Source organism: Ostrea edulis, chromosome 1, assembly GCF_947568905.1.
Source record: "Ostrea edulis chromosome 1, xbOstEdul1.1, whole genome shotgun sequence".
NCBI lineage: Eukaryota > Metazoa > Mollusca > Bivalvia > Ostreida > Ostreidae > Ostrea > Ostrea edulis.
This window is the reverse complement of record NC_079164.1, coordinates 37,529,690-37,557,186: the sequence shown is the minus strand read 5'-3', so window position 1 is coordinate 37,557,186 and position 27,497 is coordinate 37,529,690. Positions and strand designations below refer to the sequence as shown.

At 35.7% G+C, this 27,497-nt stretch overlaps 1 protein-coding gene across 1 annotated transcript; it reads right to left on the bottom strand.

The window, feature by feature from the left end:
- Positions 1–1,834: 1,834 nt before the first annotated feature.
- Positions 1,835–27,497, bottom strand: LOC125657200 (uncharacterized). The gene is made up of 3 exons (XM_048887856.2): positions 27,113–27,497; positions 4,892–10,212; positions 1,835–4,806 (listed from the first exon to the last, which is right to left on the bottom strand). The coding sequence occupies exons 1-3, from the start codon at positions 27,122–27,124 to the stop codon at positions 2,751–2,753; spliced, it is 7,389 nt and encodes a 2,462-aa protein (XP_048743813.1). The 5' UTR covers positions 27,125–27,497; the 3' UTR covers positions 1,835–2,750.

The following is a 27,497-nucleotide window of genomic DNA, read 5'->3' as shown; positions in this document are numbered from 1 at the left end:
CAAGCTGCAAAAGAGAGCAGAAAGAATACTTTTAAATATTCGAGATATCAGGACTTCTACTGGCTTTTTATTTTCTTGTTTGAACTGGATGCCAATTAAGGATTATTTTATGTTTATAAAGGATGTCTTTCTGTTTAAAGTTTTAAACAATCAAATGCTATATTACCTAAACGTGTTTTAATATACCAGAGATGTGAGTTGCCAACAAACCAGTTCAAATGATTGTATGTCTAATTAATGATATTTACCAAGAGTTAAAACTGAAAATTATAAACGTTCATACAGCTACTCTTCTGCATTCTTTTGGAACAAACGGTCTCAAAATGTTCGAAACTGGTTCGGATGGCAATTTTAAAAGCTGTGTATCTGATGGAATATTCTAATAGAAGTAGCACTTAAATATCGTGTTTTCCTCTTTTTGTACAGGTGTGCCAAAATAATGTAGCTGTGATATGACACTGTGTGTGCGTGTGTCTTATGCTATTTTTTCATCTTTCCTTTCATGTCATGTATTCGTATTTAGATATAAATTTTATTACTGATTAGGTTTGTCTTCTGCTATGCTTTTTTCTCTCTCCTTTTATATTGATATTAATTCTACATGTTAATCTTTCTTTGTGTACATGTTTTAATGCAGGACCACAATGGAAACTAGCTATCTGCTAATTTGTGTTATCCTGGATAAATAAAGGCTATTATTATTATCACCATCAACGATTACCATTTGTCTACCCTGGAGTCCAACTCGGTAAGTTGGTTTCAAATTCCTAGTTTTATCTGGTTATTTATAGTTGCATGTTCCGAGTCACACGTTTCTTTCAGGTAGCATTTTGTGTTTAAACATAGATTATTCATAACTATTGGAAAATGCAAATTTTCAGACCAAATAATGTTGATATTTATTGATTCTCAGAGTAGAACAATTTTTGTGTTATTTTGATTTTAAATATGGGGAGATTAGTCCCGTTGTTTCGATATAATACGGTTTTTATTACAGTAAAACACGGTTATAGCGAACATCCAAGGCAAGCGGAAAATAGTTCATTTTAAGCAAACTTTGTTATATCCAATATGTTCGTTTTCCCGTCACTATGCAATAAGCGTGAATTCGTTATTAGCGTGTTTTACTGTACTATCAGTAGTATGTGTTTTCTGTCTGTATATTCATAACAGCTTCTGTTTCACTGCGTTGAGAAAGGTGAAGATAATGAACAGTAATCAATCTCATAACTCCTACAAGCAATACAAAATAGATAGTTGGACAAACACGGACCCCTGGATACACCAGAGGGGGGTCAGGTGCCTAGGAGGAGTACACATCCACTGTTGACCGATCACACCCGCCGTGAGCCCTATATCCTTATCAAGTAAACGGAGTTATCCGCAGTCAAAATCAATGTGCCAAGAACGGCTTAACAATCGGTATGAAACACGTCAGACAGCATTTGACCCATTGATGGGTTGTATTGACGAACTAGATCGTTATAACGATCATAGAATTTGCGAAATGCTGACTTCAATCGAGATTGTTGAAACCCCTGTACTATCAATTTGTTTTTCAGTAGCTTACATCGATTTAAAAAAATCACTATACGCAAAACAAGCTCTTGCATATCGAATCAGTTGAGATATATAAGCACCATATGCAGGTGATAATGGAATATTGCTACATAAATATGGGAAGTTGAGAAGTAATGTGCACACCACGCACGTACAATAGATAAATTTCCACACCCAAAAGTTTATAATGCTTCACGTATTTTTTTCAGTTGATGACGCTTCCTCCTTTTACCGTCAGGTATCCTTTTTTCCTCTTAAGAGTTGCAATAACATGGATTGTTAAACAATTTATTCTGAAAAATGTCCCTTCTTTAAAGGATATCACATGACAGTATGTACAAATTATATCAGTGTTGCTAAGGATGTATGAAGTTGAAATAAATAATGCCCATGAAATGTTCAACACGTACTATGCTTGAGTCTACTTGATTCTTCTTTGAATACATAATGTTCGTAGTAGAAGGGAATGATATTCCCATAGTTGAGGCATGTTAAAAGTTTTCACCTTTAATAATGTTAAAGTTACACTGAAATAGTAATAATGTTAACCAAATTGTTGAATTCCCATCAAACGTGAAATAAAAGTGATTTAGAAATTACTTTGACTATTGAAATATAGAGCTACCGACTAGACGAACAGACAAGTCCATTATAAAATCTAATTCTACAGGTCGGCAAATCGGCGGCTTTCAATGTTCTACAGACAATAGTCATATTCTATTAAGTTTTGCAATGAACACATGCATTAAACGAGATCAATATAAAAATAGTTTGACATTCTAAAAGATACATTCAGTTAATCTAACACACAAAATCTTGAAACCAATACTTGAACTACCGACTCTATCAAAATGAAACAAAACACCTAATGAAAAATATACAATACATATACAATTAATAAACAACCTCTTTCATACTCAATGAAAGCAATAACATGACAAATTAATTTCTTAGAATTTGTGTATATCTCTGCAAACAATGTACAAAGTACTGTAGTTTAACCGTATCTACGATCACGGATATCTTGAGCGATAATTTGATGATCTAAGTAGAAACAATCTTTCCGCACAGGAAAGGACTGGCATTTATATAAGAAACAGTCAACGTGTTGAATACATATTGCTAACATCTAAATGTACCACGCTTAACATGTATTTATACAGTTCACTTTCTCATAATTTTCTTGCACATCATATTCTATGAAAAACAATGGAGCAACCTGGATGCTTTTGCTCAATATGTCTAGGGACTTCTCCGATATTAAGAGGTATTATTTGAGGGCAGTATGGACATTTAAATATTCTACCTTCAATCGGCATGTTTTTATCGCCAACAACAACATTAGGCGAAGCAAATCTTTGTCTGGGCACATAGTGTCTCTGAGGTGCAATTCCTTTGGCAGTCTGCATCTGCTGATTTAGCGCTTGTATTCTTGGGCTGGACTGCATACCTACAAGCATTCTAGGATTTGGTGCACTACTTGGTCGAATTTGAAATTGGTTATAGTTATTCATATTTGGATCATTTTGAGGAGCACCTGGTCTAATGTTGAATATTTGGAAGGCATCAGGTGAAATGCCATCACTCTCAAAATTGGTTTTCTTTGCTGGCCTTTCATGATGGGGGGATATTTGACGGGACAAATCCAGCACATTTCCAGTATTCCCACGAGAAACAATAGCCACTGAGTATGGTGGTGGCTGAGTAGTCGGCAGTGAAGATAAGCTAGGACGTATATTTGGAACTTTTAAAACAGGACGACTGACGACAGGTAGGGGATCTGCTGTTGACAGTACCGGGGAACTTATTCTACTCGAATTGGGACTATGTAATCTTTGTAACCTGTCTGTCATACCAAAGGATGTGCCGCGAACGGCAGAGTCATTGTGTGAAGAAGGGACTTCTTGAGGTGAGTTTATGGCTTTCCCAAATTGTGTTTGCTGGAATCTAATGAGAGGAGGTGGTGCTCTCATCAACGGAGGAGGTACGTTTACATTTTCTTCCACTGAAGATTCAGCAACCTCCGCATCACTTCTTGGTGTAAAGGGGCGTGTCGCATCCCTATGCATTGGTCTTGATTTGCGCAAAGATGACTTGCTCGGGAATGGAGTTTGTTGTGGTGTAAGAGGGGAAGCAGTTGATGCTGGAGTATGGAATGATGGTCTGATTTGTACACCAAGAGGAATGTTGGGTCTTACCAATGGATGGTGAAGGGGATGATTCGTAAAAACGACACGTTCTTGAGGAGGAGATGTAGCTGTCCTTGAAATTTGAACGCTCGGTACAGTTATGTTGGATGTCACTGTTTGAGATTTCGAAGGTACTACTTTCCCTTTGGTCAAGCACTGTACCCTTGTGAAAAGATTTTCCTCTATGGCCACAGATAAAGTTACATTTTCAGTACTCTTGCCATGCACATCTCTAATATGCTGAAACACAACCTGTTCATCCTTATGTCTATAACGTTTGCACTCAGGACATGCATTGACAAAAAATTCATTGTGTTGTTTTTCAAGATGCGAATAAATGAAATCTAATGACGGCATGTGTCCATTACATTTCAAACACTTGTAAATATCCTTTTCCATAACTACCTTCTCATTTGAAGAATGGTTGTCTCCCAGTGCAACCTGTATAGTTCGAAGGTGTTGCTTGGCAGCACTTGATAATGCTACCGGGGGACTTTTTTGTTGCATGGTTTGATGATGGAATTGTTTAATGTGTCGGTGTATATCTGGTTCTGTTGCCCCTTCATACTGTCTACAATAAGGGCACAAGAAAAGTTTTTCAATGTCCTTATGACTCAAACGCAAATGCTCTACCATTGTAGCCAAGACTGGCGCATGAACATTGCATTTTTCACACTTATAAGTTGTGCATGTCTTTCCATCATTCTTTTTCCTTGGTTGGTGTGACGACGGCGGCGGCGGTGGAGGCGGCGGCACATTTCTTTGAGGTAGACCTAGCTGAGGACTTGAAACTGCCCTGGGAGGAATGTTTGATGAATACAGGTTAGGATACTGCCGAGGTGAAGTCAGCGCTGATACTATACTCACATTACTTTGAGAGAGACTCGGATGATTAGCATTTTGAACCTGACCGTAAGGAATGCCTGCTACCACTGGCTGTGACTGAGGTAATGATTGGTTAGGACTTGACCAATCTATATCTGTTTGATCTCGTAAGCTCACTACATCGACAATCTTCAAACCCATATCATTGGATTCTTCACTATCTGGACACCCACTGTAAAAGATGAAAAGTATTAATAAAATTTACCTTTATATGATTGACAAATTTACAAATCAGAGTAATGATGAGGATAACTAACCTTTTTTCTCCTGAACGTTGACTTTCAATGACAACCTCCTCACCAGTAGTCTTTTGTCCATATTCTTTGGCAAGCGCTTCAATACCATCTTCTTCTGGTTCCGTTTCAGGTTCTTGAATCTGTGTTGCCGTTTTCTCAGTTCTTTTTGACATTTTATCAGATTCTTTGTGGACATCGTCATGTTCTGCCGTTGTGCTATCGGCCTCTGCTGATGTTTTCTCGAGGCAATGCGTCCTACTTGTTTTCTGTGATCTTTCTGTATTTGACTTCTCTCGAGGAAACATGTCGGAAAACTTTTCAAATATATTTCCTTTATCATTAGAACTTATGGAATGGCTGTGCTCAACACCTTTACTTGCATCATAAAAGTCAGGCATGGACGTGTACACAATCGGATCATTAGGGTGTTCAGTTTTAAAATGATCAGCGATACCGTCCTTATTTCCAAAAAATCGTTTATCACACAACGAACAAGTAAACTGGATGTCCGAACGATGGTTTTCGTTAATATGATCAAGAATATCTTGCTGGAAGGACGATGAAAAGTCACAATAGCTACAACAGTAACATCCCTTTCCATGTCTATTTCCTGGGAGCACAACTTTTATTATGACAGCTTCTGGAGACTGTTCGACCTGTGGAATGATTTGTTGAGGAGGAGTAGAAGGAACTGTGGAAGGAGATTTTAATACTCTGTAAAACTGTTTTACATCACACTGGCTAGATGGTTCTATCAGTACTTCTTCACTTGGATGTTCTTTTCCTGAGTGGGCATAGGCAGTACTGCTGTTCTTGAATATTCTGTTGCATCTGAGACATGTCATGTTAGTGCTCTTTAAATGAAGATATATGTGTTTTTCCATGTTTTTGCGACTGGATTGAAACCCACATAGATTATATATACACTCGCACATGTCCAAATCGTTCTCCTCGCTGCTATGAGGACTTGAAACACGTGGATAATCCATCTTTTCATCCTCTTCCTCGAGCAATGTTGGACCTGCTGGAATACAATTTGAAATTTCGCTTGAGATATTCGGTTTCTTTTTGGGACTCATGCTTTTTCTTGCTTTCCTCTTTGTTGGTCTTCCTGCTTTAAGTTTCTTTTTGGGTTCAAGTATCAAATTCTGCTTTATTTTTAGTCTAAGCGGTGGGACCACAGAATCTGACTGATTTGCCTTTTCATACTCTGGATATCGAACTATTTCAGCAGTCAACTTTCTGTTAAAGTGATATCCGGTCGCTTGTTTCCTTGCTGATGGTCGTCGCTTTTTCTTAGTTTCAGTCGGCATCTCGGGCAGTGTCATTTCTTGAACTTTCTCTATAGCACCGTCATTTTTCTCCTCCTTTTCTTCTTCCAATGGGTCCAAGTTTTGATTTTCTGAATCAGTTAGTTCTTGACTTTTTCCACTGACAAGATCATCGGTGTCCATTTCGGTCTTTTCTGTCACATTAAGATATTTCATGAAGTCGATTAGAATAACTTTACATGGTTTGCATTGTTGTTCCAACTCTAGCATACTTTCTAATTTGTCTGCATCAGAATTCAAAGACGGTTCACTGCAGGGTACATCAGTGACAATGCTGGAGGATAATTTATCAATCGTATCCGTCGAATCTTTCAACTCGGGGTTTACCGTTCCTTGTTCTATACTATTTTCTAATCTCTGCTGTTTTGTTTTCATTTTTCTTTGTTTCTCTACTCTCTTAAAAGCTTTTTGTGATTGTTCTAGCAAATATTCTCTCTCCTCTTTACTCTGTCTCATTGCAATAATTTCAAGAGGTGACCGCGATGCTTTCTGACGAAGCTGGAATACTCTTTGTGTTGGCGATACATTTTTTCCTTTCTTTTTCGAAGACTGGTCTCCATGTTCTGGACTTGACTCTTCTCCCGCTTTAAGGTGTTCATCTCTGAGGTTTGTGAAGTTTCCACTCTGATTTAGACTTAGCTCTGATGAACTCGAGTTTTCATCTTTTTCGAAACTGGAATCAGATTTTTCTATCAACGGTTCATTTGTACTTTGATTACCTTCTTCTGAAACATCCGATTGTTCCGATTTTGATTGCGGGTGGTCAACATTTCCATCCACAGTGGATTTGGTTTCAATACTTCTTTCCTCTATGGATTTGGTTTCAATATTTCCTTCATCTACCGATTTCGTTTCAATATTTCTGAAGTAAAATCCAGGAATTTCAGGATCACACGATATATCAAAATTTTGTGCTGCATCGTCAGAAATATCGTTGTTACCTTTTGTTTCTGCAAGTACTTCCCCGTCTTTATTACAATATGTATCGTATTCTAAAAATTTCTTTTGTGATGGCAACATTTCTCCACTTTCAGATACTACATTCTGTGTTGTGACATCCTCGTTTCCCTTCTTACTGGACACTTCAGTACTCATATCATCATTAGATATAGCGTTTTGGTCAAAAGAAGTCTGTTTTTCTTCTAATTCTCTATCCATCGTTTCACTTATCTTTTCTTGTTCTTCAGTTATTACTTTCTCTTCTTGGAAGACTTCTTTTTCTGTTGTTGGGACATTTGTTGCTGTTAATTCCACTTTATCCATTTCGTCCTCAAAAACAATTGTAGCTTCCTTACTATTTTTATCTTCCATTTTTTCTACATCATCACTGGCAATTTTTTCTGTATCAAAGATTGTTCCATCAGTTGGCTGATCCGTATCAATTGGAATAACATCATCACTTCCATCAGTGACTTCGTCCGTATACGGTTTTATGTGGCTTGCATTAACTTCTGTGGAATTCACCACCATAGCTTTCATGTGTATACCGCTAGACAATTGATATGCACTGTCTAAGTTTTCTGAAATCGATGAAATTTCTTCAGTATCTGCAATTGTCACACATTTGATATCAGCTTCGTTCTCATCCATGCTAACTGACTTTTCAACGCTTGTTTTCTGAACGCCTTCATTTTGATTGCTGTTCGGAGCATCATCTTTATCTAAACCTTGCTGTTTAGTTTCTTGTATTTTTCTACTCTCTAATGTACCTTGACTTGACACTTTGGATAACAGGGAATAATTCGAATCATTTTCAATATTTGCAGTACTCTCAACTTCTTCTTGTATCACGCTTGGAGCAATGGCATTTTTTGTAGCACTTACAATGTCCAAATTCTCTTGCTTCTGGTAATCAGGATTCACATTGAAAGGCTCCTGTGTAACCTCCCCAACATCATCAGTTGAGTTTTGATCAACATTTGGTATTTCAGGCTGTGATACAGTCATTTCTTCTTCACATGAGCTACAATTTCCCTTTGTTATCTCTTTCGAGTTTTGTTCTGTTGGTTTCAACATTTCAGACTGATTTTCACTTTCTTTTTCAGATCGTGTGCGAGAGGACTCTATATTTACATTCAACGTTTCAACTTGTCCATCTTCAGAATTTTCCCTCGTCTCTGACTTTATGTCGACTTTCTCTATTTCTTGATTTTTGTCATCTTTTCTACATTCTTCGGAAATGTTTTCATCTGTGGCAGTGAAGTCATCTTGACCTTTGTCTGGAGTATTACTCTCTGGATAAGAGTCCTCTTTATATTTTTCAATTTGACTGCTATCGTTGTTTCCTGTTTCAGCACTAGAACTTGTAAATGTCTTCGTCTTACTTTCTGTTGGTGTGTCGTAAACTTGTTTCAAGGGGGAATTGCCTTTCAGCTTAACCCCACCCGGACCAATTATTTTCAATGTGCCAAAGGTGAAGACACTACGAATGTTTGTAGAGGGTGTAGTGTTTCCTTCATTTGAAATTTCTATTATATTAGAACTCTTTTTGTCTCGACTTCCCAACTTTTTGGGATAATTTTTGGGCTTAATTTTCGACAACTTAGGAATAGTGTTCTCGTGAAATACTTGTTTTTTCTTAGGGGATTTCACACCAGAAGGTTCAAAATTTGCATTTGAAAGTAATTCAGAAGCTTCTTTTAAAACACTGGGGTCTTTAGATGCTCGTCCGCGTTTTTTGCTTTTTGGTAAGGATTCTCCTGTATCAATTGCTTTATTTTCAAGACATTTATTGTCATGTGGCGAGACAGCGGTAACTTTAGGTTTTGAATATGAATTATTTGATTTGTCTGTCGAAATCCGTTTACTAGTTTCACTCTTTCTGACTTCTGCAGTATCTTTTGGCTTTGATAAATTACATTTCTCATCTTTCCTCTGAGTTTTAAGTCGGTTTTCATCCCTATCTATTGATGACTCACGACTAACATCTTCCATTTCTTCCTCGCGTATTTTTCGCTTTAGTGACACTTCGTCAAGAAGTTCGAAATCACTACTCAAGGTACGTTTTCTTTTCAGTTTTGATGCTGCAACTGATGAAAGTGTTACTTTTTTCCTTCGTGTCACTAAACTGTCTTGACTACGCAGCAGTTTCCTTGGTCCCAATCTTATACCTTGGTAGGTTTTTCGTATTTTTACTTTTGGTTTTGAAGACGACCCACTTATGTTTGAGTCAATACTTTCTATGTCTGAATCAAACCTGGATACTGATTGCTCTCTAGAGGTACTCTCTTCCAAATCTTCCTTCTTCATTTTTCCTGCTGTCTCTGGTGTTTTTCTGCGCGGACGTCCTCGTTTGGCAGCAACAACCTCTTCTAGATTTTGAAGTGTCTCAGATTTGATAGATTCCATTTTCGTCAATTCTGGTTCATTCCCTTGGTTTTTGGATTGTTTTAACTTCCTAGTTTCGACATTTTCTTGGATTGATTTGTGAAGCTCCACTGATTTTCCACGCTTTCGTTTGGGAGCAGTATGTGGGAGCGATTCCTCTTTCGTCTCCTTTTGACTAGGTTTTTCTGGAGTATAGATGTTCTCAATCGGATTTTGTATGGTTACGATACGTTCCATGGCTCCAGATGTAGACGATTCTGGGTCTATTCTTCTGATGCTGATTATCAAATTGTCAGTTTGTAATGCATTATCACCACCGCCATCATTTAATGCTATTTTCCGTTCCTTTTCTGCAGCAACCTCAACATTTTTCTTTTTTCTACCTGGTTTTTTTCTCACTAATGTTAGTTTATCAGATTTTTTTCCGTCAGTTTTAGAGATTGGGCCTTCCATCTTTAGTGGGTGACCTTGAAGACGTTTGACCTTCTTATCTGTTTTTGTACTTGTAATACGTTTACTGATACCTTGAGCATACTTGACTCCTTTCTTACTAAACTTCCATTTCACAGGAGCCCCGGATTCGTCTTTGCTGATTTTTTCTAGGTAGTTGACAATCTTTCTGTGCCCAACTGATATCTTGGCTTTGCTTCTGGTTATCAGCTTTTCCTGAAGACCCGGCAACTTCTGGAAACAGTAAACAATTATAAACGCTTTTAACACCGATCGATAAAATAAGTATCATATATAATTTATTTTTAATACATAAATTGGTTATTTTCATTTCAAATGGTTCAATACAAAGTGGATAGAGAGATCATTAGTTCACTTCTCCGTGCGACCTAATGAATATGTGGCTATGTAAACACAATCTTCCTTTGGATATTGCTTGTGATTAAACTGCAAATATTCCCTGATTCAAACAATTCGATTTCTATATTATTTCTATATTTTGTAATGAAACGTCTAAAAACGAAATAAAGTGTGCATTATGTACAAAACATTAAATCACACAAATCCGAATCATCTGCTTAAACGTTTCATAGGTTATCTCAAATATACATAACACATATTTCAATACTTAATGTCTATAAATGTTTTAGTCCCTTCAATCAATTACCGCAATTAAAAGTTTTTTATGTTCATTTTTCATTATTTCATAATAACCAGTGTTTTCAAAGACGTGCATCCCACGAAACCAAATCATCTACTTTCTTACTTATAATAGATGTTCCCATGAAGATGATATGTAACTTATGAATTTGGAAAGATGAGCTGTGATAAAGTACAGTTTAGAAATGGGAATTCTAAGGAGATATGCACTCCAATACAAAAGAAGAATAGCAAACGTTGCAAATATGAAATATCACTTATGATAAGGAAGTTCCTCATAGTGTTATCAGCTGAAGCAAGATTTTTATCCCACTTCCTGATTTCCTAGCTTGCGACGATGTGATGAGCGTGATCGCAATATGACTAGGCATGGTTTTAGAATACTTTTTTCATAACCAATCATCTGCTTTCCTGGTTTTCATTTCATACTTTACAAAATGAACACAATGGTCTACATCCGAGTGAAATGATGCAAATATTAGCATTTAAAATACGTTGCTTTATCAATAGATAACTGAATATCTGACTCTGCACACATGTTTACAAAACAAAAGATGGACTATGATTCACTATGATTCACATACACTTTTTGATTTCCGTAATTTTACATCCATGAAAGTGACGTCTAATTTATACATTTGTAGGTCAACTTCTTTAAAAGGATGTGAAAGATGACAGAGAGGAGAGATATAAATGGTGTTAGCGGTGAACTAAGCAGTCGATTTGTTGTGTTATAGAAGGAAACGAGCTGCTCTGTTTTATGTAATAATGAGTTCTTTATTTATTTTGGAGAAAGTGGTTTTATTCAGATTAAAGGTATTTCAATGGTACAATGCGGTAATGTTTCTACCATATGTAACACATGGTGGACGGTTTGTTTAAAGTCATACAAGACGGGTTTTTTCCCTTGAAACTATTTTGTTTCCTCGATGAAAGGCGAAGATAATGAACAGAGAGATCAAACTCATAACTTCTACACGCAATACAAAATAAAGAGTTGGGGAAACACAGGCCGCTGGACATACCAGAGATGGGATCAGGTGCCTAGGAGGAGTAAGCATCACCTGTCGACCAGTCACACCCGCCGTGAGCCCTATGTCTTGATCAGGTACACGGAGTAATCCCTAATCAAAAGCAGTGTGCCAAGAACGACTTAACAATCGGTATGAAACACGTCGATATAAAGAGATCATCTATGATTTTCAAAATAGGTCTAAGTTTGTGTTCTAATGATATTACTATACTTTGTATATTGACCTCGTAAGCTTAGTTGTTAGTAATGTAATGGTCCCGGGTGTGATCTCCGATAATTCCAAAGACCTTTCTCCCCCTCTTACTACAATAACCGAGTACAGTGCATATATACAACCTTCTTAATACGTAAGAGCTGATTTTACAGGTTTAATTACCACAATCAGGAACTATCACGATACGTAAACTCTAAATAGACATGGTAATTACAAGATAATTGAGGGGGAAACTTTGCACATGACTTGTTTTCCCCATATTTAATCTGACCATCATGAAAAGCAACAATAGATCTGTTTTCCCGTCACGAATGTATTAGCATTGTACAAGTCAGAATAGTCTATAAAAATCAACCACAATCAACAAGGGTCATTTGTCCTTTATCAACGTATAGCCCAATGCATGCATGTACATCGTTTTTATCAATATATGAGCATATCACTAAATTTTGTGAAAATAAATACCCCATGTGCTACCTACGACCTGGTGTTTCAATAGACAGCATCTTTATGGACCTTCTCTAATAAACAACCCCGTTACGTATATATTCCATAGAAAATCTATCAAGGCTGTTAATAAGGCAGACCACCAGCCATTTGGTGACCAAACACCTCACTTTAAAAATGAACATCCCTTTAGATTCTTAAAATGTCCAAAAAGGAGTTTTTAAGAAAACAGAATTCATTTTGGAAATTACTCTTTCATTTAAGAATAAAATCTATAATAAAACCGTTTTTTCTTTTCCAAATCCTATACGAGATTTATTTTCTCTGAAATAATTCTTTTTACCCGTGGAAACTTCTGCAAGAGTAAACCTGTCCGCTGTTTAGTTTTAGGTCTATCAACGACGTCCTATAAGAAGTAAAGGGATGTTGTGTGCCGATGTTTTCCACATACAGATTTAAAGCTGTATCCGTATTTAGATTTAAACTGTGGCACGGAGAGAACTTTGGAGATAAAATGGTAAAATATACCTAAGTTAAGCATATAATAATTTTACAGAATGTTACTAAAATGTACGAATAAAGATTTCGCTATGACCAAAGCTGTGTTCAGAGGAAAATGGAGTCTGAAAGGGGCCTCCTTTGTTTGATACACGGATATTTTTTTAAAGTCTATCTCATGTTAACTCGGTTTCTATTTAGAACCGTATAGTCACGTCCAACTTCGTATCAATGTGCAGAAAATTTATTCTGCTTTCCATGTACACACTTGTAAGACCTTTTATTCAACATTTGATTGTAAAATACGGTCAAGATTGAACGAAAGCAATCTGCCTCCACTTGGAGTTAGCAACCCCGGAAGTCTCGTCACAGAGTGTTCGTGGTTGTATTTATATGTAATGGTAACAGGCCATATAAAGTCAATTAAACAATGAAGTTCTATAAAAAAAAAAAAAAAAAAAAAAAAGTACATATTATTGTCTCAGCCTTGCCATTAAATGGTAGAAATGTCTAAAAGTGATTTCTAAACAGCAAGTTGGAGTTCAACTAAGAACGCAAAAGAGACAGCTAATGATTTATCTCTAAAGAGTCTACATTCCTTTAAACAAATAAAGTACTATAGTGCACATCATTAAAATAAAAATAATCCAGATAAAACGTTTGCACTTTGAGAAAAAAATTCTTAAGCTCTATCCTTGTGTTTGTGTATCATAAAACAGCACAGGTTATAAAAATGCCATATCGAGCATGCAGACCATAATACAATTTGTTACTTGGGCGTTTGGAAACAAACTATACGTAGTCTTTTTACCAATAAATCACCACCAGCATGAACCTGTCATAGAAACGAGGCTTCAATACGGCCATTCATGTCAAAACACGACAGAGTTTTAAATTCAGATTAACGGGTCATTTAACATGCGGTAAGGTGCTCTATGAAAATTAAAAGTGCTGAAATAATAGCAGCATTAAGAGATGCATGATTAATTCTTTCTGAATTTCGGAATATTCGATATTCTGACCTTCCGATGACTACTCAAATAACACGTTACTTGGTGACAACACTAATATCAAATGTTCGTGTACAATTACACTGCACAAGCTCGAAGGTCCATTGAAGTGTAATCCTACTGAACAAAACATGAATATAATTGCCCTTGGATTTCTTTTTCTTCTTAAACACTTGAATTATGAACTTTAACCAGGTAAATTCCAGTAGAAAGTCTTAAACAGCACTTGGAGATATATAATGTATATATGTAGCAAAGACAAGTCAAATATCGACAGCCGGGCATCTGGATGTCACTCTCCATATTATAAACCGACTAAAATATGCAATACCTATCGTTTTACTAGCCTGAGAAAGAGACAGCTGAACGACAGCAGAGAAAATGGTAAACGACTGTTGAGAGAACGGCAACTGAACACAGAACGTAGAACGACAGCAGGCAGAACGGTGAACGAGTCCTGAATTGGGTTTCGTGATTTGCTGTTGAAAATATATATGTGACAGTACATACCTATTTCTATATGTGTTTATTCGTTTTAGATTTTTCTAAAAAAAAATTAATTTTCAATACAGAATTTTATGTATCAATAACCAAGTTCTGTTTTCTGTTGCGTATGTAAATTGAGTATATTTCATTGATCTAGCAATTTATTAGGCTACTACATAATTTTGTCCAATAAATATTGAGACTATGCATGTTGCCTTTATATCTATAAATATTAGAAGGAGTTGTAACAGAAGTACATGTAGAAGATCTAGTGTACATTTACTACATCTCGTGGTATGCTATGCTCTAAAGTACTTACGACTTGTATTACTGCAAAACGTTTTGATATCTGACACTATTTGAAACACAATCCGGATACTTGAGTGTATTTTTACAGTCATGAAAGTATATAGCATTTTCTGTATAGAGTACAAAGGTAAACTTATTTCCAGTACATATTCTGATTTTCTACATGAGCGATAAAAACATGTACTATTACAAAGGTAACTTAATGGCTATTTTGTCATATTCATATACATGTATAGTATTGGTCACATCTGTCACTTGCTTAATATTTCATATTACTATCATTAATCAATTTCCATCAACATCAGGAAATATTGATCAATCCATCAGGAATCTTAGTCTTTACTGCTAGTTATATATACAAAACTCCTATCATGCTCACCCACCCACCCACCCACCCCCACCCTGGGGTTAAAGTTTAAACAAACTTGGATTTTAAAATACATATCTTAAGGTGTTTGCAGATTAATTTGGTACATGGTATTCTAGCTTGTGGTGACGAGACATTTTTCTACATACATTTGCAAAAAAATAATTTTGTACTTGTGGAAGCTCAATTGGGTTTGAACTTTGAACCTACATCACACCAGGGATGGCATTTCATGCAAGGGAAAGCTCTGTCAGAGAGAAATTCAGCTAACATTGGAAGTTTTGTCAGAAACAAAATCAGTTAATATTAAAAGTTTCATCAGAAAACAAAATCAGCTAATATTTTTAATTAAGTTAAAGGAAATTTTCATATATTTCAGTGTAAGCAGTTTGTAAAACTTGATTTTCGGTACTATAGACACTGGTCTATCATAAATTGAAATTCTATAATCTGGATTTACTTTAGACCAACAAAGGAACAGTTAAATACCCTTAATTGTCTTCCCATTATTTACAGTATTGCTCATTCTTTGGCGATATTTTCAAAAGCCCAATTTCTATAAGTAGTAGAGGCAGATAATAATTGAACTATAGTATAACAAAATATAAGCAATTGTCTTAAATACTGCATTAATTCACTCTATACACAAATTTGTCTTAAAATATTCATCCCACTGTGGATTGACAAATTTTGTATTGTATAGATGTTGTCTTTACACAGTGGAACCCCCCCCCCCCCATTGTGGCACCATTCTAACCCCGAATGCCATGGTTTAAATGAATTTGAATCTACACTACAATGGGGGATTGTCAAATTGTAACCTCCTGGTTTTTTGGGTGTTTTTTTTTAGAAAATTTAAATATTTCACCAATCTATCACTATAAAAATATTTAACCTCCTATTGTGGTCCCTGGGATATTAATTTGAACAAAATTAAATCTTTCCTATATAAAAAAAAAAAGCTTGCGAATATTGACTTCTGCTTCATTTGATTGGTTCCTAACGAAGTTAAAAAAAACTAAAGCTCCCTACTTTTTTTATCTTCTCTAGCACGTCCACGAAGGAAACATGACCCTTGATTTGAACAAAAGTGAGTTCCCTTTATCCAACAATACTTTCTGCTAATTAGGTTGATTACAATCAATGAACCTTAGGTTTCTGGAGAAAATGTGAAAAGAAAACAAATTTGGATTAAAAAAACCCACCTTAGCTGAAAAATTCACTAAATGCTCAGGTGAGCTAATAGAGGGTGTAGAACATTTCCAGGATTGTAATTTATAACATGTATCCGTTTGGCTTTAAACAAATGAGAGGAATTCGCCTGAAGCATCATCATAGAATGCAAAATACAAACAAGGAGGACAACCATATTCCATTTATCTAATCATATTTCCTTGTATATATTCCCTGCAGGTGTATGGAAAGGACATACATGTACTTCAATTAATCCAAAGAGGCACTTTAAGGGTAAGGACCAATGGTATGAATACAATGTGCAGTGTTCGAAATTAACCATAGACCGAGTCTATGTCAAATGACACTGGTCTATGCCAATTGTAATTGAGATAGACCAAATTGTCATAGACAATTTGGTCTAAGTTTAAATCAATTGAGTTATCCTTAAAGTCAACATTTGATAAACGTTACGAGGAAAGGAGGACATTGTTATGAAAATGGAAAGCAAATATGCTTTTGAAGTACATTAGAAGTAAATAACAATTTTAAATTTTGTGTTATTTTTTTCAATGTTGCAGTCTATGCCAAATTTGATGACCCGTGGTCTATACCAAGTTTTAAATCAATTTTGAAGACTGAATGTGACCTAATGATGTCCACACATTAAAATCTAAAATCATTATTTGGTTGAGATCAAAAATGATAATGCCAAAACAATGCATCGTACATGTTTCCCCATTCAACTATAAATTTATTAAATTGCAGTGCATCTAACGAATCTATGCAATATGTATACTGTGGGGATTTGTTAATATCATGTGTTGAATACCAGGTGATAATGTCTTTACATGTACTAGGCCTTTTGCAAGAATTAAACGATATACCTAGCAATACATTCTAATTCAGTTTACGCCACTACTAACATCATATGCATACCACCAAATGTAGGTACTTAACCATATACAAGGTGTTCACATATCACATACTAGGTGTACTTACATATCACATACAAGGTATAGGTACATATCACAGACCAGGACCCAGTTTCAGAACGGTTAGATAGCTTCAACTGACATTTAACATGTAGGTAACACTACATCAATGACAAGTTACCTGTCAGTTAAATTCAACTCTTTTGTGCCACTGGGTCCAGCTAAAGGTACATGTATGTATCAAATACCGGGTGTACATACATATCAAACACCACGTGTACACATATATCACACATCATATGTACACACATATCACACACCAGGTGTACATACATATCACACACCAGGTGACAGGTGAACACACATATCACACACCAGATGTACACACATATCACACATCAGGTGTACATACATATCACACACCAGATGTACACACATATCACACACCAGGTGTACATACATATCACACACCAGGTGTACATACATATCAAACACCACGTGTACACACATTTCACACACCAGGTGTACACACATATAACACATCAGGTGTACACACATATCACACACCAGGTGTACATAGATATCACACACCAGGTGTACATATCACACACCAGATGTACATATCACACATCAGGTGTACATACATATCACACACCAGGTGACAGGTGTACATACATATCACACACCAGGTGTACATATCACACACCAGATGTACATATCACACATCAGGTGTACATACATATCACACACCAGGTGACAGGTGTACATACATATCACACACCATGTGAACACACATATCACACACCAGATGTACACACATAACACACCAGGTGTACATACATATCACACACCAGGTGACAGGTGTACATACATATCACACACCATGTGAACACACATATCACACACCAGATGTACACACATAACACACCAGGTGTACATACATATCACACACTAAGTGTATGTACATATCACACATCAGGTGTACACACATATCACAAACCTGATGTACATACATATCACACATTAGGTGTACATACATATCACACACCAGATGTACATACATATCACACACCATGTGTACACACATATAACACATCAGGTGTACACACATATCACACATCAGGTGTACACACATATCACACACCAGGTGTACATATCACACACCAGGAGACAGGTGTACATACATATCACACTAGGTGTACATATCACACACCAGGTGACAGATGTACACACATATCACACACCAGGTGTACATATCACACACCAGGTGACAGGTGTACATACATATCACACACCATGTGATCACACATCAGGTGTACACACATATCACACATCAGGTGTACACACATATCACACACCAGGTGTACATACATATCACACACCATGTGAACACACATATCACACATCAGATGTACACACATATCACACATCAGGTGTACACACATATCACACATCAGGTGTACACACATATCACACACCAGGTGTATACACATATCACACACCAGGTGTACATACATATCACACACCAGGTGTACATACATATCACACATCAGGTGACAGGTGTACATACATATCACACATCAGGTGTACACACATATTACACATCAGGTGTACACACATATCACACATCAGGTGTACATACATATCACATCCCAGGTGTACATACATATCACACATCAGGTGTACACACATATCACACATCAGGTGTACACACATCAGGTGTACATACATATCACTCACCAGGTGTACTATTCATGTATGTTACAATCCGAGTATGGATTTCATCTTATCAATTAGGTGAAACGCATATGTGATTATTTTCTCTTTAACTTTTTTAAATGACGTACTTTATATCATATACAGGCAAATATTTAAATCAATAGTTTACATTCAGATAATCCACTAACTTCCGTAGGAGTAAAATTGTTACCGATTCAATCATATAAAATTAACTATCAACTACAAATAAAGTCCTCCACACAATGTGAAAGTGAACTTGAATTATTGATAAAAAGTGTTACCAATTCCATTAATATGAAATTGACTGCAAATAACATCCTCCACACAAAATTCCACAGAAATCAGGTGCTTTTTTGGAATTCCATGTTATTTACATGCAATGCACATGGTACATAATGGAAATAACATGGTATTTTGTGTACAGGTCTGATGTGATTCTAAAGGGGATTCAGTTCAAGGAATTTACATGAAAATGAAAATGTAGAACTTCCATGGAAACGGTATGGAATGGTGACATTTCATGGAAAATAATTTAACTTCATCATTTGCAAAACAAATTACATGTCTAATAAAGGGTCTCAATATTCACATAGAAATTATACTGAATTATAACAACTCAATTGTATGACAAACAGGATGATTTCAGCTTCTCCATCATCAACTTCCCATATTTATGTAGCAATATTCCATTATCACCTGCATATGGTGTTTATATCTCTCAACTGATTCGATATACGCAAGAGCTTGTTCTGCGTATAGTCAGTTTTTAAATTGAGGCAAGCTACTGCCAAACATTTTAACAAGTTGATGGTACAGGGGTTTCAACAGTCTTGATTGAAGCCAGCATTTCGCAAATTCTATTGTCGTTATAACGAACTACTTCGTCAATACAATCTATCATTAGGTCAAATGCTGTCTGCCATTCTAGGCACACTGATTTTGACTACGGATAACTCCGTTTACCTGATCAGAATATTATAGGGCTCACACGGGGGGGTTGGGGGGGGGGGGGGGGGGGGTTGACAAGGGATGCTTACTCCTCCTAGGCATTAAACATTAAAAGATATGACTAATTTGGACCCATCCTAGAGTCAAAACCCTGGGTTGTGAAATTCATCATTTTTTGTACATCTTTTTCTGCTATTTGTTAGTATGAATTTAGATTTTATATAGTATCAGCAAACTTACATTAACACTATATACTAAGTTTGGCCCCACCCTGGAGTCAGAACCTCTACCCGGGGATCATGAAATTTGCAATTTTGGTAAAAGCCTTCCTGCTTTACATCTTAATCCATTTAGTTTTTCTTAAACATGTGTGGTTCTAGAGAGGAAGATTTTTGAAAATTGGTCAATATTGGGCAGTTTGTGCTCCACCTCTAAGGTCCCTGGGGTGCAGGAATCCTGCAATTTACAATTTATGTCTCCCTTGTCTCAACGATGCTTCATACCAAATTTGAAAAGAATTGGTATAGTAGTTATCAAGAAAAAGTTAAAAATGTCTATTGTTCACACATTTAATAACTGACCATTTTGGTCCCACCCTGATACCAAAACCCCTATCCCTGGGATCATCAAATTTACAATTTTGGTAAAGGATTACGGATTCTTTCTAAATATCCATTTAGTTTCAATTTAGTCTCAATAACACTAAAGAAGATGTTATTTAAGTATTTTACAAATAAACACTATATCACAAGTTAGGCCCTGCCCTGGGGTCAGAACCCCTACCCCGGGGATCATGAAATTTACAATTTTGGTAGAAGCCTTCCTGTTCTACATCATCATGCATTTAGTTTTTCTTACACGTGTGCAGATCATGAGAAGATTTTTGAAAATTGGTCAATTTTGGACAGTTTCTGCCCCATCCCTAAGGTCCCAGGGGTGCAAGAATCCTGAAATTTACAATTTATGTCCCCCTTGTCCAAAAGATGCTTCATACCAAATTTGAAAAGAATTGGAATGATAGTTATCAAGAAGTTAAAAATGTCTATTGTTCACACATTTAATAACTGATACCATTTTGGCCCCACTCTGACACCAAATCCCCAGCCCCTGGGATCATCAAATTTTGGTAAAGGACTACCTGTTCTTTCTAAATATCTATTTAGTTTCAATATAGTATCAATAGCAGTAAAGAACATATTATTTAACTGTTTAACACATAAACATTATATAACAAGTTTGGCCCCACCCTGGGGTTAGAACCCCTACCCCGGGGATCATGAAATTTACAATTTTGGTAGAGCCCTTCCTGCTCTACATCACCATGCATTTAGTTTTTCTTACACAGGTGCGGTTCTTGAGAAGAAGATTTTTCAAAATTGGTAAAATTTGGGCAGTTTTTGCCCCGCCCTTATGGCCTCAGGGGTGCTGGAGTCCTGAAATTTAAAATTTACGTTCCCCTTGTCCCAAAGATGCTTCATACCAAACTTGAAAAGAATTGGTCAGGTTGTTATCAAGAAGTTAAAAATGTTCAATTGTTAACGCATGACGACAACCAATTGCAATAGGTCACCTGAGTTTTCTTGGGCGACCTAAAAATGGAAAAATAAAATGTTTGAAAATTTTCAGCTCAAATTGTGTCCATGCCTCTTTAATGCTACACAACATTTTTAAAATATAATATATCAACGTTTGCTGTTTTAATCATAGAATTTTCTGATTTATAGAAACATTCCATACTTTTTAGGAATTTTATTTTGGATTAAGGTATGTACCCTATGATGAAATATTATAGGTGATGTCTTCATACTTAACTTTGAAAGCTGTATTATTCTAGGTGTCCCTGAAGTTTTTTTAATAAGTGTATACAGGGTCCTTAATTGTGTTTTGTTCCCCAATTTTTAAGAAGCTTCAGGGAAGCTCTGCCACAACACTCACCCTACATCACAGATACTCAAAGTTTTCAAAGGGTGCTGTGTTGAATTGATCATCTCATTCACCTCAAATTAGTTGCAGATCATAAAGTCAATTCAGAATCACAAAACCAACAGCCTTTTTATGAACTTGATGGAAATTGTGAGCAATTGACATTTTTGAAAAATGCTAAAGAGAAATTACCCAGATGATTGATTAATTGTTTGTTTGACGTCCCATCCAGAATTTTTTTCTCATATTGAGACATCACCAGCTGTATGTGAATTACCACAAATCCATACCTATGCTTAGCACTCAGGGAGTAGCAGTGAGGGTTCTTTAATGTGTCAATGCATGTCGCAACATCAGACCTCCATTTTTAAGATTAGACCAGAAAGACCTGTGGTTCTCACTTCTAAATGCCATTTAAGCATTTAGCTAAGTAGCAATCTATACCTTTGTTTGATAGTCTTAGATTCGATGTGGACATGGCATGAGTGGGGCTCGAACACACAGCTTTCCATTATCATGATTAAGTATACAGTTCTAAGCGTTATCATGTATTCACATGAAATATTCATGGAACATGGAAAGTCCATGAAATGATATTCATGAACAATGTATGCAGAAAAATTTCATACACATGGGGAATTTTTCATACAGAATATTCACCTGTGTCCCAATACATAATGTACATCTCCTAAATGTGCATAACAAGGAACGAATGACAAGAAAATACATGAAGTCTGTGGAATTTTCATCTACAAGTGTGTATCGCAAAGCAAATTTCAATATCTAAGTCTCATCCAAATTCATATTCATTTTGCAATATGTCAAAAACATTAAACTGAATTTGTATCTGATTAGCATGATTTATAGTAGTTTTTGGTGGTGTTTTTTTTTTTCAAAATGCTTTCGGGAATATCATCTCTTCTATCTGCAACTTTTAGTTGTTTTTAAATTACTTTCTCACTTCATATATCATTTAACAATACGAATACTTTTACATTTTGTGTGCATTTTAAAATTACCGTCTATTTTACGTATATTGAAGTCACTTTTATTGAATTATCTGTTATATTGAAGTAAAAATAAATCCCAAGTAGCACTATCTTTAAAGTTCGACATCGGTTATAAATAAGGAGCTCTAAATGTAATGAGCAATATTCAGGCCAGTCCCCTGAATTTCAATATATCCGGAGTAGACTAAACTGCTACTTTTTATCAAACTGTTACTTTTTAATTATAAAAAAGTAATAAACTTCAGAATTTAATTTTTGTCACACAAAACTAGATATAGTGTTTATGAAATAACTTAAGGGCGAGATCATATGTTCATTGTCTGACAAAAAACTAAATTCACATAGTTTTTATCAAGACCCCCCCCCCCCCCCCCCCCCTTTAAAGTTAAATATGATGAATGTTGAAACTAGTCAATTAACAAGTAAAATCATACGAGTATAAGTAACACTATGTATACCTTTTTTACTGCTTATTCACAAAAGAAAATGTACATTAAAGCCATTAAATCTTCATTAAAATGTAATATCATTATGTGGTACATGTATTAACAGTCAAAATTTTGTCTTTATTCTTTTTCCATTAAAGTGTAATCGATGTCGGATGACAGAAACTTATGGGAGTTTTTACTCCCCCTCTCCTATTTGAATTTATAGAATTTTATCCGACATCAATCTTACGATCTCGCCCCTTAAAGTATGTGTTTGCTTTTGTTACTAAATTCTAATTTAGATGACGTCCAAAAAAAACCCTGGCTTTATAAGGTGTTCATGGCACGATAAAGATCCCTCCTTGCTCAAAGGCTGTAAGAGAAGATCATAGGCCTATATATTTTGCAGCGCTTTGCCGTCAATGGTGACATCTCGATATGAGTGAAACATTCTAGAGTGGGACATTAGATAATAGTCATTCCAAGTGGTGTAGGTGCCAGAAGATTTCGCAGTTTACAGTGTAGCTAAAGCAAGGTCTATTTGTGCTCTAAATGTTGTATATATGTGTAATGTGTTTTGTGTTGGTGTATGTAGATGCACAAGTAAGAAGTTAGTCAGTAGCCCGAGGTCATTTTGTCACTAGTCAAATGTGTATGTAGCATGTACCCTCCTTATGTCACAACACAACCTATTCCTCATCTCTGGTCTCTTAAAAAAAATGGGCCTTCGTTTTCTGTAAAGCATTTAACATCTTCTTAAACTTTCCAATCTTTCACAATGCTATCTGGTGTTATATATGACAAACGAAAAGCTTGAAATTTCCAAACAATCAGTTATGGGGGAATTTCATTGGCAGACAAAATGGTTGCTCTGACATGACCCTGAATGGGATGTGGCTAAATCCTTGTGTAGAGAACTTGGTGAACTGATCAAAGGAAATAATCTTAAATGCTGAAACATGACCATCAAGATCTGTCCAACTCAAATATTATTTCATCTCTGTTTTTATTCTGCTTTAAATTCTAAGTAGATGGTATAACAACTGTAGTGGAGTCAGTTGTCTTTCCAGTCACTTGCGATATTTGGAATTTCAATGGTAACGAACACAACTGAAGAAAGACATCAATCAATCTAACACAAAAGTTTACTAAACGGTTCTGGGCAATAAAAATTCCTTTGGACCAAAATTGGCAGCAGTACATTTCAATGTTTGAATTGATAAAACTAAGAAAATGACAGCAAAGTAAGAATAGATTTTTACAAAACTCTTTAATATATCTGTTCCCAGGCAGATTATGTAAAGTTGTATATCCCTACCTACTAAAGTGATTCAGTCACGTTACAGTAAATCAGTTATTTTTAAGGATGGTCTAACTGAAGCAACCTTTATCTAGGTTAACAGTGTTTTTCCTCAGTACTTTGGGAGTCGGGTCGCTTACAATTAGGAAAATTAGCGACAAAACAAGAAAACTGGGAAAATTCAATTTCAATGAAAATTTGTGATTTTCATCAATCATACATTAAGAATGAAGTGTCTTTCAGGTATAATTAATGTATAACAACCATGGTTCATATCTAATAAATACCAGTACTGGGACAGTGTCCACTGTATCAGAAATCACAAGGTTTCCATCACCGAAAGTGCCATCATACATAGTGTACACAATATAATTTACACTTTGTTTAGATAGTACGTCATACAAAGAATTTTCAGAATTTACGATTGGGAAAATTTAAGGGAATTTCTGATTGGGACTAGGGCTGAAATGATATAACCTCTTCACGATACGATATGCATATTGCAATACTTATGCCACGATTCAATACTTTCATTACGATACAATTTACAGAAGAAACCAAAAATAACATTGAAGAAAAATTTAATTACCAATACTAACATTAATAATTTTAAAAGCAAACTGTTTCCAAATTGCCAAAACCAAACAGTAAGATGCATATTGGCTCTGTACTTTGAACTGATAAAGTACAGTATTATTTTCCTATGACTCGAGGCAAACAACAGTCTGGACATTATTTGACGCTATTTTGTCCCTCATGCAGGTAAAAATAATCATTACCGGCCGAACCTGATGTATTTTACTGAACCAGTTTGTAATATACATATTGAACCAAAAAATTGAGGCAATGAATCGAACATTGAATCGAGGGTTTATACTGAACAGTATCAATATTTCGGTGAATCGTTTCAGCCTTAATTGGGACTGGGGCCGATATTCGGTGTTTTACATGGCTAAGCAAGAAAACAAAGTGTTTCATTGAAAAAATAATGTTTCATCAAGGGTTCTGACTATATCATGAGGCGAGATGATTTAGCTTCCATCAATGGACAATATTCAGTTTGCCCTTTGGGCTCGGTGAATATTGCCCTCCTCAGGTGGTCCATATTGACCTCATGAGAGTCAATAACTGTATTAAATACGACACAGCCATAAACTTAATTAGATAGTCTTTGACAAGCAAGACTGATTCATTCAATTATAAAAATTCATTTTTGTATAGATTTGTGTCTTTGATGCTGGTTTTTAAATCAAAGTTGATCAGGTCCAGTCCAAAGACTTTTTCTGCCTACGTAGTTATTAATAGCTACGTAGGTATTTAAACCTACTTAAAGTAGCTACTTCTACCTACTTTTACCTGTTTTTGAAAATATAAATAAATAATAATTAAGGCGCATCTTTTAAACAGGTCAGTCGTTTTATGTATCATGTTGTGCATGTGCACTGTAAAATTCGGAGTGTAAATTTGAATACTTTACGAGGGTAGAGAATGCAGAGGAAATGCATGAAAATTCGCCCCAAAATCCTTTAATGTAAAAATGCATGAAGGTAAACTTTAAAATTAATACAGATTTGTAAGACACTCTAGCCTTTTTATCACGTAGCTATGATCTTAAGCTCCTAGAAAATGGAACTGGGTGCTGTTATTGATGCAAATTTGAAAGGTTAGAAAGCAATCATTTTTTGTTCAATATTTTTGTGGTATTCATCTTCAGTGTAAGTGAATCAAGAAATTTGGTACACATGATATTGCGCCGTTCCTGCGTTTGGCCACGAAATGCAAGTAAAAGAAAAAGTAGGTAAAAATAGCTACCTGGAGTAGGTTTAAATACCTACGTAGCTATACGTAACTACGTAGGTAGAAATAGTCTTTGGACTGGACCTGTTGATGTATACACAGAAGCACACTATTTTAAAGATTATGTTCAAAATTCTATTTATACAAAACTTTATCAACAAAAACTAATCACATGAATGCAACAATATCCCATCTGGTCTTCTCCAGGCATATAATTATCATTTATTATATATGCAATGCCAAGTATTGCCAGATTTCACTTTAAATTTCTTTTTCAAAATGTAAAATTAACACATAAGTAAGACAAGATAATAAACATTTTCTTAAAAGGACAACATACAATACAATGACTCCTGTTGCACTATGAACTGATAGGCTTGTGTATGAAACACATGTGACTGGGTGTATGTTTTGCAATGATTAATCTATTTTTCTAAGTATTAATGGTTATTGTAGAATTATACAATGATTTTAGTTTCTTTCCAAATCAATAAACTGAGTGAGGTAGATGAAGGGCTTTGGCAATTTTCAAACTTCAATATTGTACTGTTGTATTATATATAAACAATGAAAAGGCACTCGACAGCGTGAGGAATGCAACATTTTCTAATATGAAATGTTCATCCTATTATATTTTGAACATGTTCGTCTTATTTTGAATATGTCCATCTTTGAAAAGAATGTTAGACCCCCGCGTTTTATAAAACATACACATTTCTTCTATATATTTTCTGGATAATAAGAGTTATTGCGCCTGGTACGTCGAACCCGATGCAAAGCAAAGCATCACAACACACCCGCAAAAAGTAAACATTAATTGGAAAAAGTCTGCTTGTAGGGTAAATCATACACAAACCTTATCTTCCATGGCTCCCCTTTTGTATTATTAAGTCATTCAATATAATTTACTGCATACATTCCACGGAGGAGTCAGCGAGATATTTTTCAAAGCATGACACTAGCTCACACTTTGCTAAGAATCAATGTAATGGCGGTCGTCTTCTGTCAAGCGAAGCGAGTCGGTGCGCGTGACGTCACTCTAATCTTTTGTGCCTAACATTGCTTTCAGGATCAGAAATGGAACAATGCATAGGGGTATTTTAACCAAAAACACAAAACCACAGAGAAGGAAATATACATATAAGTTAAACTGATTGACAATCACACAGTAAGATGGACGGATTTAAACAAGCAGAAATATACAACCTTGTTCTGTTACTTTCCAGAAACAACCCTTACCT